Source organism: Phocoena sinus, chromosome 3, assembly GCF_008692025.1.
Source record: "Phocoena sinus isolate mPhoSin1 chromosome 3, mPhoSin1.pri, whole genome shotgun sequence".
NCBI classification, from domain to species: domain Eukaryota; kingdom Metazoa; phylum Chordata; class Mammalia; order Artiodactyla; family Phocoenidae; genus Phocoena; species Phocoena sinus.
This window is the reverse complement of record NC_045765.1, coordinates 89,866,528-89,885,866: the sequence shown is the minus strand read 5'-3', so window position 1 is coordinate 89,885,866 and position 19,339 is coordinate 89,866,528. Positions and strand designations below refer to the sequence as shown.

General features: G+C 36.3%; 1 protein-coding gene across 1 annotated transcript in view; it reads right to left on the bottom strand.

The window, feature by feature from the left end:
- The window catches only part of SLCO6A1 (solute carrier organic anion transporter family member 6A1), a 98,274-nt gene that overhangs the window by 31,058 nt on the left and 47,877 nt on the right, over positions 1-19,339 (bottom strand). Inside the window, exon 8 of the mRNA XM_032626530.1 lies at positions 15,892-16,087. Within this exon, the coding sequence (XP_032482421.1) occupies positions 15,892-16,087 (196 nt within the window). The remainder of the gene's footprint in view (positions 1-15,891; positions 16,088-19,339) is intronic.

Here is a 19,339-nt window from a genome sequence, read left to right as displayed (position 1 = left end):
TTGACACAGCACTGTATAAGTTTAAGATGTACAGCATAATTATTAGACTTATATACATCATGAAATGATTATCACAATAAGTTTAGTGAACATCCATCATTTCATATCAATACAAAATTAAAGAGAAAAAAATTTTTCCTTGTAATGAAACTTAGAGTTTACCCTCTTAACAACTTTCATATATGACATACAGCAGTATTAATTATATTTGTCATGTTGTACATCACTTCCCTAGTACTTATTTACTTTATAACAGGTAGTTTGTGCATTTCGACTGCCTTCATTTAATTCCTGATCCCTTAACCCTCTGCCTTTGTTAACCACAAATCTGATCTCTTTTTCTATGAGTTAGTTAGTTGGTTGGTTGGTTGGTTTTAACATCTTTACTGGTGTATAATTGCTTTACAATGGTGTGTTAGTTTCTGCTTTATAACAAAGTCAATCAGCTATACATATACATATAACCCCATATCTCCTTACTTTTGTGTCTCCCTCCCAACCTCCCTATCCCACCCCTCTTGGTGGTCACAAAGCACTGAGATAATCTCCCTGTGCTATGTGCCTGCTTCCCATTAGCTATCCATTTTACATTTGGTAGTGTATATATGTCCATGCCACTCTCTCACTTTATCCCAGTTTACCCTTCTCCCTCCCCATGTCCTCAAGTCCACTCTCTACATCTGTGTCTTTATTCCTGTCCTGGTTCTTCAGAACGTTCTTTTTTTTTTTTAGATTCCACATATATGTGCTAGCATACAGTATTTGTTTTTCTCTTTCTGACTTACTTCACTGTGTATGACAGATTCTAGGTCCATCCACGTCACGACAAATAACTCAGTTTCATTTCTTTTTATGGCTGAGTAACAATCCATTGCTTATATGTGCCACATCTTCTTTATCCATTCATCTGTCAATGGACACTTAGGTTGCTTCCAGTCCTGGCTACTGTAAATAGTGCTGCAGTGAACACTGCGGTGCATAACTTTTTGAATTATGGATTTCTCAGGGTATATGTCCAGAAGTGGGATTGCTGGGTCGTATGATAGTTCTGTATTTAGTTTTTTAAGGAACCTCCATACTGTTCTCCATAGTGGCTGTACCAATTTACATTCCCACCAACAGTGCAAGAAGGTCCCTTTTCTCCACACCCTCTCTACCATTTATTGTTTGTAGATTTTTTGATGATGCCCATTCTAACTGGTGTGAGGTGATACCTCATTGTAGTTTTGATTTGCATTTCTCTAACGATTAGTGATGTTGAGCATCCTTTCATGTGTTTGTTGGCGATCTGTATGTCTTCTTTGGAGAAATGTCTATTTAGGTCTTTTGCCCATTTTGGATTGGGTTGTTTGCTTTTTTGATATTGAGCTTCATGAGCTGCTTGTAAATTTTGGAGATTAATCCTTTGTCAGTTGCTTCATTTGCATATATTTTCTCCCATTCTGAGGGTTGTCTTTTTGTCTTGTTTATGGTTTCCTTTGCTGTGCAAAAGCTTTTAAGTTTCATTAGGTCCCACTTGTTTTTGTTTTTATTTCCATTTTTCTAGGAGCTGGGTCAAAAAGGATCTTCCTGTGATTTATGTCATAGAGTGTTCTGCCTGTTTTCCTCTAAGAGTTTTATAGTGTCTGGCCTTACATTTAGGTCTTTAAGCCATTTTGAGTTTATCTTTGTGTATGGTGTTCTAATTTCATTCTTTTACATGTAGCTGTCCAGTTTTCCCAGCACCACTTATTGAAGAGACTGACTTTTCTCCATTGTATATTCTTGCCCCCTTTATCAAAAACAAGGTGACCATATGTGTGTGGGTTTATCTCTGGGCTTTCTATCCTGTTCCATTGATCTATATTTCTGTTTTCATGCCAGTACCATACTGTCTTGATTACTGTAGCTTTGTACTGTATTCTGAGGTCTGGGAGCCTGATTCTTCCATCTCTGTTTTTCTTTCTCAAGGTTGCTTTGGCTAGTCAGGGTCTTTTGTGTTTCCTTACAAATTGTGAAATTTTTTGTTCTAGTTCTGTGAAAAATGCCAGTGGTAGTTTGATAGGGATTGCATTGAATCTGTAGATTGCTTTGGGTAGTATAGATATTTTCACAGTGTTGATTCTTCCAGTCAAGAACTTGGTATATCTCTCCATCTGTTTGTATCATCTTTAATTGGTTTGTTTTTGAAGTCTAATTGACCTACAAGACTGTTAGTTCCTGTTACATAGCATAGTGATTTGGTGTTTCTGTACATTTCAAACTTATCACCACAGTAAGTCTAGTTACAATATATCACCACACAAAGATATTACATAGTTATTTTTATACTCCCCACACTGCACATTTCATATCCATGACTCATTTTGCAACTGAAAGTTTGTATCTCTTAAACTCCCTCACCTTTTAATTCCTCCCCGCAACTCCCTCCTTTCCAGCAAGCCCTTGTTTTTTCTCTGTATCTACAGCTGTTTCTGTTTTTTATGCTTGTTCACTTGTTTTTTAGATTCCACATATAAGTGAAATCATACAGTATTTGTCTTTCTCTGTCTGACATATTTAACTTAGCATGATACACTCTAGTTCCAACCTTGTTGCAAATTGCAAGATTTCATTATTATTTATGACTGAGTAATATTCCATTGTATGTATATTACATCTTTTTTTATCCATTCATCTATTGATGGGCACTTGGGTTATATCTTGGCTATTGTAAACAATGCTGCAATAATTACAGGGGTGCATATATCTTTTCTAATTAGTGCTTTTCTTCTCTCCGGGTAAATACCCAGGAGTGGAATTTGTATGTATTCTTTGTATGCTTTGGATATTAACCCCTTATCAGACATATCCTTTGCAAATATCTTCTCCCATTCAGTAGGCCTTTTTGTTTTGTTGATGATTTCCTTTACTGAACAAAACCTGTTTAGTCTGATGTAGTCCCATTTATTTTTGTTTTTGTTTCCTTTGCCTGAGGAGACATCTAAAAATATTATTAAAACTGATGTCAAAGAGTGTACTGCCTATGTTTTCTTCCAGTAGTTTTGTAGTTTCAGGTCTTACATTTGTCTTTAATACATTTTGAATTTATTTTTCTGCACAGTATGAGAAAGTAGTCCAGCTTGATTCTTTTGCATGTAGCAGCCCAGTTTTCCCAACACCATTTGCTGAAGAAGCTGTCTTTTGCCCCATTGTATATGCCTCCTTTGTTGTAGCTTAATTGCCCATATAAGAGTGGTTTCATTTCCATTGATCTATGTGTCTGGTTTTGTGCCTGTACTATACTGTTTTGATGACTGTAGCTTGGTAGTTTAGTTTGAAATCAGGGGAGCATGATTTCTTCTTTCATAAGATTGTTTGGCTGTTAGGGGTCTTTTCTGTTTCCATACAAATTTTAGCATTAGTTATTCTAGTTCTGTGAAAAATGTCATTGGTATTTTTAAGGATTGCATTGACTCTGAAGGTTGCCTTGGGTAGTATGATCATTTTAACAATATTAATTCTTCCATTCATGAACCTGGTCTATCTTTCCATCTGCATGTGTTGTCTTCTATTTCTGTCATCAGCATCTTATAGTCTTCTGAGTACAAGTCCTTTACCTTCTTATATTTATTTCTAGGTATTTTGTTTTTTTGTAATGCATTTGTAAATAGGACTGTTTTCTTAATTACTCTTTCTGATACTATGGTGTTATTGTATTGAAATGCAACAGACATCTGTGTATTAATTTTGCACCCTGGAACATTACAGAATTTATTGATAAACTCTAGTAGTTTTTGTATTCTTTCAGTCACTCTATGTCTTTTGATTGGAGTATATAGTATATTTACATTTAAAGTAATTATTGCTAGGTATGTACTTTTTGCCATTTTGTTAAATATTTGGGGTTTTTTTTAACATTTTTATTGGAGTATAATTGCTTTACAACGGTGTTTTAGTTTCTGGTTTATAACAAAGGGAATCAGTTATACATATACATATATCGCCATATCTCCTTCCACTTTCACCTCCCTCCCAACCTACCTATCCCAAATTTCTACCTGGTCACAAAGCCTCGAGTTAATCACCCTGTGCTATGCTACTGCTTCCCACTAGCTATCTATTTTACACTTCGTAGTGTATATATATCTATATATACACTACCACTCACTCACTTTGTCCCAGCTCACGCTTCCCCCTACCCATGTCCTCAAGTCAATTCTCTAGAAGTTCTGCGTCTTTATTCCCGTCTTGCCTCTAGGTTCTTAATGACTTTTTTTTTTTTTAGAACCCATATATATGTGTTAGCATATGGCATTTGTTTTTCTCTTTCTGACTTACTTCACTCTGTTATGACAGACTCTAGGTCCATCCACCTCACTACAAATAACTCAATTTCGTTTCTTTTTATGGCTGAGTAATACGCCATTGTATATATGTGCCACATCTCCTTTATCCATTCACCTGTTGATGGACACTTAGGTTGCTTCCATGTCCTGGCTACTGTAAATAGAGCTGCAGTGAACATTGTGGTACATGACTCTTTTTGAATTATAGTTTTCTCAGCGTATATGCCCAGTAATGGGATTGCTGGGTCGTATGGTAGTTCTATTTTCAGTTTTTTAAGGAACCTCCATACTGTTCTCCATAGTGGCTGCATCAATTTACATTCCCACCAACAGTGCAAGAGGGTTCCCTTTTCTCCACACCCTCTCCACAATTTATTGTTTGTAGATTTTTTGATGATGGCCATTCTGACTGGTGTGAGATGATACTGCATTGTAGTTTTGATCTGCATTTCTCTAATGAATAATGATGTTGAACATTCTTTCATGTGTTTGTTGGCAGTCTGTATACCTTCTTTGGAGAAATGTCTATTTAGGTCTTCTGCCCATTTTTGGATTGGGTTGTTTGTTTTTTGTTATTGAGCTGCATGAGCTGCTTATAAATTTTGGAGATTTATCCTTTGTCAGTTGCTTCATTTGCAAATATTTTCTCCCATTCTGAGGGTTGTCTTTTGGTTTTGTTTATGGTTTCCTTTGCTGTGCAAAAGTTTGAAATTTCATTAGGTCCCATTTGTTTATTTTTCTTTTCACTTCCATTTCTCTAGGAGGTGGGTCAAAAAGGATCTTGCTGTGATTTATGTCATAGAGTGTTCTGCCTATGTTTTCCCCTAAGAGTTTGATAGTTTCCAGCCTTACATTTAGGTCTTTAATCCATTTTGATTTTATTTTTGTGTATGGTGTTAGGAAGTGTTCTAATTTCATTCTTTTACATGTAGTATCCAGTTTTCCCAGAACCACTTATTGAAGAGGCTGTCTTTCCTCCATTGCATATTCTCGCCTCCTTCATCTAAGATAAGGTGACTATACGTGTGTGGGTTTAACTCTGGGCTTGCTTTCCTATTCCATTGATCTATATTTGTTTTTGTGCCAGTACCATACTGTCTTGATTACTGTAGCTTTGTAGTATAGTCTGAAGTCAGGGAGCCTGATTCCTCCAACTCCATTTTTCGTTATCAAGATTGCTTTGGCTATTCAGGGTCTTTTGTGTTTCCATACAAATTGTGAAATGTTTTGTTCTCATTCTGTGAAAAATGCCAGTGGTAGTTTGATAGGCATTGCATTGAATCTGTAGATTGCTTTGGGTAGTAGAGTCATTTTCACAATGTTGATTCTTCCAATCCAAGAACATGGTATATCTCTCCATCTATTTGTATCATCTTTAATTTCTTTCATCAGAGTCTTATAATTTTCTGCATACAGGTCTTTTGTCTCCTTAGGTAGGTTTAACCCTAGATATTTTCTTTTTGTTGCAATGGTAAATGGGAGCGTTTTCTTGATTTCACTTTCAAATTTTTCATCATTAGTGTATAGGAATGACAGAGATTTCTGTGCATTAATTTTGTACCCTGCAACTTTACCAAATTCATTGATTAGCTCTACTAGTTTTCTGGTAGCATCTTTAGGATTCTCTATGTATAGTATCATGTCATCTGCAAACAGTGACAGCTTTACTTCTTCTTTTCCGATTTGGATTCCTTTTATTTCCTTTTCTTCTCCGATTGCTGTGGCTAAAACTTCCAAAACTATGTTGAATAAGAGTGGTGAGAGTGGGCAACCTTGTCTTGTTTCAGATCTTAGGGGAAATGCTTTCAGTTTTTCACCATTGAGGACGATGTCGGCTGTGGGTTTGTCATATATGGCCTTTATTTTGTTGAGGAAAGTTCCCTCTATGCCTACTTTCTGGGTTTTTTTTTAACATAAACGCTGTTGAATTTTGTTGAAAGATTTCTCTGCACCTATTGAGATGATCATATGGGTTTTCTCCTTTAATTTGTTAATATGGTGTATCACGTTGATTGATTTCCGTATATTGAAGAATCCTTGCATTCCTGGAATAAACCCCACTTGATCATGGTGTATGATCCTTTTAATGTGCTGTTGGATTCTGTTTGCTAGTATTTTGTTGAGGATTTTTGCATCTATGTTCATCAGTGATATTGTCCTGTAGTTTTCTTTCTGTGTGACATCCTTGTCTGGTTTTGGTATCAGGGTGATGGTGGCCTCATAGAATGAGTTTGGGAGTTTTCCTCCCTCTGCTATATTTTGGAAGAGTTTGAGAAGGATAGGTGTTAGCTCTTCTCTAAATGTTTGATAGAATTCGCCTGTGAAGCCATTTGGTGCTGGGCTTTTGTTTGTTGGAAGATTTTTAATCAGAGTTTCAATTTCAGTGCTTGTGATTGGTCTGTTCATATTTTCTATTTCTTCCTGATTCAGTCTTGCCAGGTTTTGCATTTCTAAGAATTTGTCCATTTCTTCTAGGTTGTCCAATTATTGGCATAGAGCTGCTTGTAGTAATCTCTCATGATCTTTTTTATTTGTGAAGTGTCAGTTGTTACTTCTCCTTTTTCTTTTCTAATTCTATTGAGTCTTCTCCCTTTTTTTGTTGATGAGTCTGGCTAATGGTTTATCAATTTTGTTTATCTTTTCAAAGAACCAGCTTTTAGTTTTATTGATCTTTGCCATCGTTGCCTTCATTTCTTTTTCATTTATTTCTGATCCTATTTTTATGATTTCTTTCCTTCTGCTAAATTTGGGGTATTTTTGTTCTTCTTTCTCTAATTGCTTTAGGTGCAAGGTTAGGTGGTTTATTCGAGATGTTTCCTGTTTCTTAAGGTAGGATTGTATTGCTATAAACTTCCCTCTTAGAACTGCTTTTGCTTCATCCCATGGGTTTTCAGTTATCGTCTTTTCATCGTCGTTTGTTTCAAGGTATTTTTTTATTTCCTCTTTGATTTCTTCAGTGATCTCTTGGTTATTAATAGTGTATTGTTTAGCCTCCAGGTGTCTGTATTTTTTTACAGATTTTTTCCTGTAATTTATAGTCTCATAGCGCTGTGGTCAGAAAAGATACTTGATACGATTTCAATTTTCTTAAATTTACCATGGCTTGATTTGTGACCCAAGGATTGATCTCTCCTGGAGAATGTTCCATGAGCACTTGAGAAGAAAGTGTATTCTGTTGTTTTTGGATAGAATGTCCTATAAATATCACTTCAGTCCATTTTGTTTAATGTATCATTTAAAGCTTGTGTTTCCTTATTTATTTTCATTTTGGATGATCTGTCCATTGGTGAAAGTGGGGTGTTAAAGTCCCCTACTACGATTGTGTTACTGTTGATTTCTCCTTTCATGGCTGTTAGAATCTGCCTTATGTATTGAGGTGCTCCTATTTTGGGTGCATAAATGTTTACAGTTGCTCTATCTTCTTCTTGGATTGATCCCTTGATCATTATGTAGTGTCCTTCTTTGTCTCTTGTAATAGTCTTTGTTTTAAACTCCATTTTGTGTGACATGAGAATTGCTACTCCAGCTTTCTTTTGATTTCCATTTGTATGGAATATCTTTTTTTCATCCCCTCACTTTCAGTCTGTATGTGTCCCTAGGTCTGAAGTGAGTCTCTTGTAGACAGCATATATACGGGTCTTGTTTTTGTATCCATTCAGCCAGTCTATGTCTTTTGCTTGGAGCATTTCATCCATTTACATTTAAGGTAATTATCGAAATGTATGTTCCTATTACCATTTTCTTAATTGTTTTGGGTTTGTTATTGTAGGTCTTTTCCTTCTCTTGTGTTTCCTACCTAGAGTAGTTCCTTTACATGTGTTGTAAAGCTGGTATGGTTGTGCTGAATTCCCTTAGTCTTGTTTGTCTGTAAAGGTTTTAACTTCTCCATTGAATCTTAATGAGATCCCTGCTGGGTAATGTTGGTTGTAGATTTTTCTCCTTCACCACTTTAAATATGTCCTGCCACTTCCTTCTGGCTTGCAGAGTTTCTGCTGAAAGATCAGTTGTTAACCTTATGGGGATTCCCTTGTATGTTATTCGTTGTTTTTCCCTTGCTGCTTTTAATATTTTCTCCTTGTATTTAACTTCTGATAGTTTGATTAATATGTGTCTTGGTGTGTTTCTCCTTGGATTTATCCTGTATGGGACTCTCAGTGATTCCTGAACTTAACTATTTCCTTTCCCATATTAGGGAAGCTTTCAACTATAATCTCTTCAAATATTTTCACAGTCCCTTTCTTTTTCTCTTCTTCTGGGACCCCTATAATTCGAATGTTGGTGCATTTAATATTGTCCCTGAAGTTTCTGAGACTGTCCTCAGTTCTTTTCATTCTTTTTTCTTTATTCTGCTGTGCAGTATTTATTTCCACTATTTTATCTTCCATGTCACTTATCCTTTCTTTTGCCTCAGTTATTCTGCTGTTGATTCCTTCTAGAGAATTTTTAATATCATTTATTGTGTTGTTCATGATTGTTTGCTCTTTAGTTCCTCTAAGTCCTTGTTAAACATTTCTTGTATTTTCTCTATTCTATTTCCAGAATTGTGAATCATCTTTACTATCATTATTCTGAATCCTTTTTCAGATACACTGCCTATTTCCTCTTCATTTGTTCGGTCTGTTGCTTTTACCTTGCTCCTTCATCTGCTGTATATTTCTCTGTCTTCTCATTTTGCTTAACTTACTGTGTTTGGGGTCTCCTTTTCGCAGGCCGCAGGTTCATAATTCCCATTGTTTTTCGTGTCGTTCCCCAGTGGCTAAGGTTGGTTCAGTGGGTTGTGTAGGCTTCCTCGTTGACGGGACTAGTGTCTGTGTTCTGGTGGATGAGGCTGAATCTTTTCTTTCTTGTGGGTAGGTCCACGTTTGGTGGTGTGTTTTGGGGTATCTGTGACCTTATTATGATTTCAGGCAGCCTCTGTGCTAATGGATGGGGTTGTGTTCCTCTCTTGCTAGTTGTTTGACATAGGGTGTCCAGCAGTGAAGCTTGCTGGTCATTGAGTAGAGCTGGGCCTTGGCGTTGAGATGGAGATATCTCGGAGATTTTCGCCGTTTGATATTATGTGGAGCTGGGAGGTCTCTGGTCGACCAATGTTTGAACTTGGGTCTCCCACCTCAGAGGCAAAGCCCTGACACCTGGCTGGAGCACCAAGAGTGTGTCATCCACACAGCTCAGAATAAAAAGGAGAAGAAAAGAAAGAAAGGAAGAAGATAAAATAAAATTTAAAAGTTATTAAAATAGAAAACAAAAAATATTAAAAAAATTTTTTTAAGTAAAGTTAAAAAAAGGAAAGAAAGAACATCCAAACCAAAACACAAATCCACCAATGATAACAAGCACTGAAAGCTATACTAAAAAAATAAAAGGACAGACAGAACCCTAGGACAAATGGTAAAAGCAAAGCTATACAGGCAAAATCTCACACAGAAGCATATGCATACACCCTCATGAAAAGAGAACAAGGGAAAAAAATCTATCTATCTATGTATCTATCTATATATATATCTTTGCTCCCAAAGTCCGCCTCCTCAATTTGGGATGATTCGTTGTCTATTCAGGTATTCCACAGATGCAGGATAAATCAAGTTGACTGTGGAGATTTTATCCGCTGCTCCCGAGGCTGCTGGGAGAGATTTCCCTTTCTCTTCTTTGTTCGCATATCTCCTGGGATTCAGCTTTGGGTTTGGCCCTGCCTCTGCGTGTAGGTCGCCTGAAGGCATCTGTTCTTTGCTCAGACAGGACGGAGTTAAAGGAGCAGCTGATTAGGGGACTCTGGCTCACTCAGGCTGGGGTGAGGGATGGGTAGGGAATGCAGGGCGAGCCTGTGGTGGCAGAGGTCAGCATGACCTTGCACCAGCCTGAGGCGCGCTGTCTGTTCACCCGGGGAAGTTGTCCCTGGATCACAGGATCCTGGCAGTGGCAGGCTGCACAAACTCCCAGGATGGGAGGTGTGGATACTGACCTGTGCTTGCACACAGGCTTCTTGGTGGCTGCAGCAGTAGCCTTAGTATCTCATGCCTGTCTCTGGGGTCCGTGCTGATAGCCACAGCTCACGCCCGTCTCTGGAGCTCCTTTTAGCAGCACTCTTAATGTCCTCTCCTCACACACCAGGACACAAAGAGGCAAGAAAAAGTCTCTTGCCTCTTTGCCAGTTCCAGACCTTTTCCTGGACTCCCTCCCGGCTAGCTGGGGTGCACTAGCCCCCTTCTGGCCGTGTTCATGCAGCCAACCCCAGTCCTCTCCCTGCGATCTGACTGAAGCCCAAGCCTCAGCTCCCAGTCCCGGCCCGCACCAGCGGGTGAGCAGACAAACCTCTCAGGCTGGTGAATGCTGGTTGGCACCGATGCTCTGTGCTGGAGTCGCTCTGCTTTGCCCTCCACACCCGTTGCGGCTCTCTCCTCTGCGGCCCCGAAGCTTCCTCCCTCCACCAACCGCAGTCTCCGCCTGTGAAGGGGCTTCCTAGTGTGTGGAAACCTTTCCTCCTTCACAGCTCCCTTCCACTGGTGCAGGTCCTGTCCGTATTCTTTTGTCTCTGCTTTTTCTTTTTTTTTGCCCTACCCAGGTACATGGGGAGTTTCTTGCCTTTTGGGAGGTCTGAGGTCTTCTCCCAGCATTCAGTAGGTGTTCTGTAGGAGTTGTTCCACATGTAGATGTATTTCTGATGTTTCTGTGGGGAGGAAGGTGATCTCCACGTCTTCTTCTTCTGCCATCTTGAAGCTCCTCCCTGGGGGTTGTTTTTATAGGTGTTTTCTTTTTCCTTTCTCTTCCTTTGTTCTCTTCCCTTATGATTTGATGACTATCATTTGATGGCTATCTTTAACGTTATGTCTCGATTCCTTTTTTTCTCAGTGTGTAATAGATTTTACCGTGATGTAGGTACACACACACACACACACACACACACACACACAATCATTTTAAGTTAGTTATCTAAGTTCAAACACATTTTAACAATCCTGCATTTTTGCTCCACCCACATCTGTTTTTGACCTAGTTTACATCTTTTTTTGTATCCGTTAACTACTTATTGTAGATAGATATAATTTTACTACTTCTGTCTTTTAGTCTTCATACTAACTTTATATGTGGTTGATTTACTGTCTTGCCTTCATATTGCTGTTACCAATGAGTTTTTCCTTCTATAATTTTCATGTTTGTAGTAATGGCCTTTTCTTTTTCAGTCAGAGAATTCCTTTTAATATTTCTTGTAAAGCTGGTTTGGTTGTGCTGAAGAATTTTAGCTTTTGCTTCTTCTTCTTTTTTTTTTTTTTTTTGCAGTATGTGGGCCTCTCACTGTTGTGGCCTCTCCCGTTGCAGAGCACAGGCTCCGGACATGCAGGTTCAGCGGCCATGGCTCACAGGCCCAGCCATTCCACGGCATGTGGGATCTTTCCCAGACTGGGGCACGAACCCATGTCCCCTGCATTGGCAGGCGGACTCTCAACCACTGTGCCACCAGGGAAGCCCTTATCTAACTTTTTATCTCTCCATCAAATCTGAATAAAAGGCTTGCTTGGTAGAGTATTCTTGTTTATAAGTTTTTTCCCTTTCATCACTTTAAATACATTATGACACTCCCTTCTGGACTACAGAGTTTCTGCTGAAAAGTCAGTTGATAGCCTTATGGGAATTAACAATATTATTTTTAATATTGATTTCTGCATTTGTAGTTAGCATATAGAAATACCATAGATTATTGTAGGTTGATTTGATCTTACAAACTTGCTAAACTCATTTTATTAGTTATAGTGTTTTTTGGATTTTCTATATAGACAATGGTGTTTACTTCAAATAAACACAGTTTTGCTTCTACTTTTGCTATTGTAATGTCTTTTGTTTATTTTTCTTACATTATTGTATGGCTAGAACCTTTAGAACAATGTTAATATAGAAATACTAAAAACAGATATCCTTGTATTCCTGGTTAGTCAATGTTTCATCGTCTTAGTCTGCTCAAGCCACTATAATAAAATATCATAGATTGTGTGGCTTAAACAACAGACATTTATCTCACTGTTCTGGAAACTATGTCCAGGTCAAGGTGTAGGCAGATTTGGTGTCTGGTGTGGGCTGTCTTCCTGGATTGCAGAACATCACCTTCCTCATTGTTATCCTCACACAGTCGATAGAGGGAAAGCTTTAGCCTCTTCCTCTTCTTAGAAGGACATTAATCCCATCATGGGGTGTCCACCCTCATGATCTTACCTAACCCTAATTATCTCTTAAAGGTTCCATCTCATAATACTATCATATTGGGGATTAGGGCTTCAACATATGAATCTGGAAGGAGGGGGAAACACAAACATTCAGTCTATAATCATCACTAAGTATGATGTTAGCTGTACATTTTCATAGAATCCCTTCCATTATTAGTTTTGTACTTCATCAGGAATAGATGTTGCACTTTATCAAGCATTTTTGACATCTATTGAGATTATAAATTTTTTTCATTTTTAGTTTATTTATATGGTAGATTATGTATCAATCGATTTTCAACTATTAAACTATCCTTGCATCTCTATATGAATCTTGTTTGATCATAATTTAGTTTCCTTTTAATATACTATTTGATTCCATTTATTAAAGTTCTGTTAAGAATTTTTGCATCTATACTCATGAGTGATATAGGTCTATAGTTTTCCTTTCTTACAATGTCTTGGTCTGGTTTTGAGATCAGGATAATGCAGGTCTCATAGAATGAGTTAGGGAGTATCCATTCCTTTTCAATTTTCTAGAAGAATTTGTGTAAGAACAGATATTTTTTAAATGTTTGGTAGAATTCCCCAATGAAAACATTTGGGCCTGGAGTTTTCTTTGTGGGAAAGTGTTTAACTACAAATTTGATTTATTTGCTAGATATAAAAATTAGCTATTTCTTCTTAAGTGAGTTTTTTGTCTTTCAAAGGTTTTACCCATTTCATGGTAGTTGTTAAATTTATGGGCATAAAGTTGTTCATAATATTAACCTATTACCTTTTTATATGAGTAGAACCTATACTAACAACAGATCTCTAACTTCTGATTTTGGTAATTTTCTCTCTGTAGTGGTTTAGCAATTTCATCAATTTTCTCAAAATAACACCTGCGATTTTACTGATTTTCTCCATTATTTTTCTCATTTCTACTCCACTGATTTCTATTCTGATCTCAATTGCATGCTTTGTTCTACTTAACTTACAATCAGTCTGCTTTGATGTTTATAGTTTTTTAGGTAGAAACAAATGTCACTGGTTTGAGACATTTTTCTTTTCTAATACAGACTTTTAATGCTATACATTTTGCCCTACATACTGCTTTAACAGCCTCCCACAAATTTTTTAATGTGTTTACATTTTCATTCACTTCAAAATATTTTACAATTTCCCTTTAGGAGAAATTATTTGACCCAAAGTTTATGTAGAAGGTTTTTTTCAGTTTCCAGATATCTGGGGCTTTTTCAGAAATCTTTTTTTATTATTTCTAATTTAATTCCATCATAGTCAGAAATTTTACTTCCATTTTATTATTTGATCCTTTAAATTTACTGAGTTTTGTTTCATAGAATATGGTCTATTTTGGTAAGTATTTTATGCATTCTTTTTTTTGTTTGTCTTTTTGCCATACATGGGCCTCTCACTTTTGGGGCCTCTCCTGTTGCAGAGCACAGGCTCTGGACGCACAAGCTCAGCGGCCATGGCTCACGGGCCCAGCCGCTCCGCGGCATGTGGGATCTTTCCCAGACTGGGGCATGAACCCATGTCCCCTGCATTGGCAGGCGGACTCTCAACCACTGCGCCACCAGGGAAGCCCCTATTTTAGGCACTCTTGAAAAGAAAGCATATTTTGCTTTGTTACATTGAAATGTTCTATAAATGTCAATTAGGTCAAGTTGGTTGACAGTGTTATTCAAATCTTTTTTATCATCACTGTTGTTTTTTTTTTTCCTACTTCTACTAAGAGAGGAATACTGAAATAGCTGACTACACTTGTGAATTTCTACATTTCTCCTTGCAGTGTATAAGTTTTTGCTCCACATATTTTAAAGCTCTTTCATTAGGTGCAGAATCATTTAGGATTGTTATTAATTTTTGATGAATTGGCCAATTTATAGTACATAATGACATTATTTTTTCCTGCTAATATTGTTTGCTCTCAAATCTACTTGGTCACTGATATGAGCTTTCTTTTGACTACTGTTAACATGTTATATCTTTTCCCATCCTTTTATACATAATCTACTTGTGTCTGTATTTGAATGCATTTCTTTCATGAAGCATATAGTCTTGCTTTTTTGAAATTAAACTGAAGATTATCTGCCTTTTAACTGAGATACTACAACCATTTGCATTTAATGTGATTACTAATGTGGTCAGGTTTGAATATATCCTCTTTCTATTTGTTTTCTATTTATTCTATCTCTTCTTTGTTCTCTTTTTCTACTTTTCTGCCTACTTTGAGATCAAACAGTTTTGGAAAATTCTATTTTAACTCCTGTGTTGGCTTATTAGCTATGACTCATTGTTTTTTAGTGGTTGCTTCAGGGTTTACACTATACATTTTGACTTAATACAGGCTACCAACACATGACAGCACTTCATGTAAACCCATATTGCATGTTAATCTGTTTTAAACAATTGTTTTTAAAGAGATTTAAATAAGAAAAAATGATCTACCTAGTTACAATTTCCTTTGCTCTTCTTTGCTTTGTGTAGTTTATATTTTCATCTGGTATTCTTTTTAATGTCCTAATTTTTGTCTCTTTAGGCTCAAAGGTCAGTCAAAAATCTGTGCCAGTTTTCTGTCATCTTATTAGATGCGTTTTGCCCACTTTGCCAGAATTGCCAGCTTCTTGCCAATGTCCAGAAATAGTAAATATACTCAGGGTAAAATGCAACTGCAGAAGATTTCCTCTCCTCACAAGGTTTGCCTTTCTCCAGGATTTTGGTCTTTAAATTCCTAGTTGCCTAAACAACTGTCTGATGCCTTTAAACACATTTTTAAAATGTTATTCAGCTTTTCTAGGTGTTCTCAGTGGGAGCATTGGTCTGCCATAAGCCACTTCATTGTAGCTCAAGTGTAAGTCTTGTTTTCTTTACTTATTTTACTTGCTTAGTCCTTTGGTTTCCAATTCCAGTTCTGTTTCTCTTCTTTAACATCAATCTCTGCCCAGTTCTTTGAATTTCTGCATGTTTAACCAAAAGGAGACATTACTGATGCATACTTTCAGATGTCTTCAGTTCCATTCTTTGATAAGAAGGCAGACATACCAATTCAAAAACAAAGGTAAGACTGGCTTTGTACAAACAGTATGGTCTCTTAGTTGCTACTCACTTTAATATAGATTTCTACTTCTGGGTTCTGATTAATTTCAGTATGTTTTTTTTTCTTTAGAATGAATGCATAAGCAGTCATACTACAAGCTATCATTATGATATTTCTGCCCTTAAAGTGAAAGGTGAAACTATGCCTTATGTTTCTTTTACATGTTCAATAATGCCAAGAATGATATGAGCATATTAGGCTTACTGGATAAATAATTATTAATCGACAAAGAAATATATTGTTGGGATTAGATATAAAAATCTCATATATATAAAATTATATTTACCCGCCATAATCTTCAGTGATCCCAGCAAATGGTATTGAATCACAGTGTACAAAACTTACAAATGCAAGCAGAACAAGTGTTACAGCAGATGTAACCATTACAAATCTCATAAGGCCTTTACAAGACATTTGTAACTTGGAAATAATGATACCTCCCAGAATCTGGCCAAGAGCACCTCCTGGAATTAAAACAAGTCCTAAAAGAAAGGAGGAAGAGAAAACACAGTTAAAAATAGTCAGCTAAAGATAGTACAGAAATTCATACTTTGAGGTAATCCCCTCTGCTCTAAACATAGAGCAAACATAAATTTAACTAAGAGACCGAGACAAAACTTCAAGGCATGATATTAATAAATACCTGAACAAACCCTGAACCCTAAGAGAAATACAAATTTGTGAGTGGGGCTGAAGCTATAGGCCTAAAGGACCTAGAATAAGAGGCTCCACAAAATGTTTTATAGCAGTTGTGAGAAATACAATAAAAGGCATACCAGAGGAACAACATTTGAAAATTTGTAGCTAAGAATGAGAAATTTCAATAATTAAAGAAATATGGGTTTCCCTGGTGGCGAGAGAGTCCGCCTGCCGATGCAGGGGACACAGGTTCGTGCCCCGGTCTGGGAAGATCCCACATGCCACGGAGCAGCTGGGCCCGTGAGCCATGGCTGCTGGGCCTGCGCATCCGGAGCCTGTGCTCCGCAACGGGAGAGGCCACAACAGTGAGAGGCAAGCGTACCGCAAAAAAAAAAAAAGAAAAGAAAAGAAATATTAGTCCTGGGAATAAAAGTACACTCCAATTACTGAGAAAGAGTAAAAATAAATAAATATTAAATCACATAAGGTAAGGAAACTTCATAACATCAAGATTAAAGTGTAAATTGTAAAAGCTGCCAGAGAGCCTGTAACTTGCAAAAGAATTATAATTATAGCTAATTTTTTAAAAAGATAAAATAACCTAGACCAAACACACATACACAATCCTGAGGAGTGGGGTTAGTAAACTGAAAGTGAGTAGTGAAAATTTCCTAAACCAACCGAGAGGGATAAAATGAATAAAAAATGAGTCCATTGAGAGAGGACAGAATAGTGGGGGGAAAAAAGAAGCAAAAGAGAAGTGTAATAAACAAAATATACAATTAAAAAGTTAAAAATTACTTAAATATGTCAGAATTTACAATAATGATAAATGGACAAAACAACTATTAAAAAGATAGAGTATCAAATTTGATATTTTTAAAAAAGGAAAGCTTGAAAATAAAGCAGTGAAAATATATGTACCATGAAAATGTAGATCATGAACATGTATATACCTAATGACAATGCATAAAACAAATTATGTAAACACTGCCTAGATTTCAAGAAAATTAAAAATCTATAAACAAAGTGTTCTAACTCAGCTTTCTCAGAGACAGAGACTTAGCTTACAACACTATTAAAGATTTGGAAAGTATTAATTGATTTGAACAAGCAGTTATTTCAAAAGAGAAGAGCCTATTTCTACAAACTAAAAATCTCTTTTCAATAATTCATGGCTTAAGTAAAAATACGCTGATGAGAATTAAAAATGCTTAGAACTCAACAACAATACAAATTAAATACATCTAAATGTACAAGATGCTACTAAAAATCTATAACTAACGATACCTCCATTATAACTTGTAAGGAGAACTAAATGAGTTAATATTTAAGTGCTTAGAACAGTGTATAATCACATAGCAAACATTATATGAGTATTTGTTAAAAGGTAGAATTTACAGACAAATTCATTTATTAGAAAGCAAAAAAGTACAAATACTGTAGTGGTAATGTTTATTAAGAAAATTATAGGAATTGGAAGAGAATCAGAGGGTGAGCAACAAGGCTGCAGTTAAGAAGTCAAGAAGTAGTAAACCACATTTTACCTCATAATCTCAGAAATTAAGGGCAGTAGGTATGACTGAAAGCAAGAGTGAGGTAGACTTAAAAAACAAGAGGATTGGATGGCCGTCTATATAAAATGTTTGATCCCCAATTCCTATCCCTACCCACAATGCCAGAGAACCCTAGGTTTATTCAGTTTGAACCCAACAACTATAGAGTTAAGAAAACCAATTACATCTGTGAGCAGAAAACTGAAAACACAACTCAGAGAAAGTATTGGCTGTCAGGCTTATTGCCTTAGGCAATAAGAAAATACTGGACACTGGGAGTTCAAAAATTAAATAGCTGGGTCCTTGAAAGACTACCCTAAAAGGACATAAAACAGTTGAAAATTCAACTGCAAAGCACAGAACTTCCAATTAGCTTCTTATGTAAATACTTTATTGCTGTACAGAAAAATATACAAATCAATATTACACATTTGATGAATTTCCAAAGTGAACATAACTACGTAACCACACCCAAGTAAAAAAATCAAACATTACCAGAAGGCCAGAGGCTCTTTCGTGCACCTATAGGATTTTATAAAATATGAATCATAAAGTATGCATACATTATGGCTTCTTTTATTGGACATGATGTTTGAAAAATCCACCCATGTTTTTGTATATAACAATAGTTCATGCCTTCTCATTGCTGAATAGCATTCTAGTATATGCATACAACTTATTTATTCACTGTGATGCTGCAAATTGTGCTGCTACTTTAAAAATTCATGTATATGTCCTTTGGTAAATGTTTGCATTCTGTTGGGTATATTCTTAAGAGAAGAATTTATGTTGGGTATATAACTAGGAGTTGAATTCCTGGGTCAGGGAATATGTATAGGTTCAGATTTTTATGATACTGCCAAACAGATTTATAAAATGATAAACCAATTTACATTCTCACCAGTAGTGGATAATATGTCAATTGCTCCACATCCATGCCAACATACATCTTTCTTTTTCATTTTAGCAATTCTGGTGAATGGGTAATAGTATTGCATTGTGATTTTAATATGCATTTCCCTGAAAAACCACTGAAGGTGAGCACATTTTCACATGGATATTGGCCAATTGATATAATCTTTTATATAATGTCTGTTCAAGTCTTTTGTCCATCTTTATTGGATTATCTGCCTTTTTATTATTGTCAGATTTTTTACATATTCTGGACACAAACACTTTGTAGAATATTTCTATTGAAAAGGTTGTTTTGCATGCATTTTCACTCTTCATGCTGACATTTGATGAACAGAAGTTCTTAATTTTAATGTAACAGCACTTTTTTTTTTCTTTATGGCTATGTAATTTGTGTCCTGTTTAATAAATCTTTGTCTTCTCCAAGCCATGAAGATATTTTCCTATGCCTTATTCTAAAAAGTTTTATTGTTTTACCATACACATTGAGATCTGCAATCCATCTAGAATTGGTATCTATGTATGTAGTGAGGTAGAGGTCAAGATTTGTCTTTATTTAAATGTACTATAACTACTACTCTATTTATTGGGCAACAATTCTCCACTACCCTCTGATGCTGTATATCC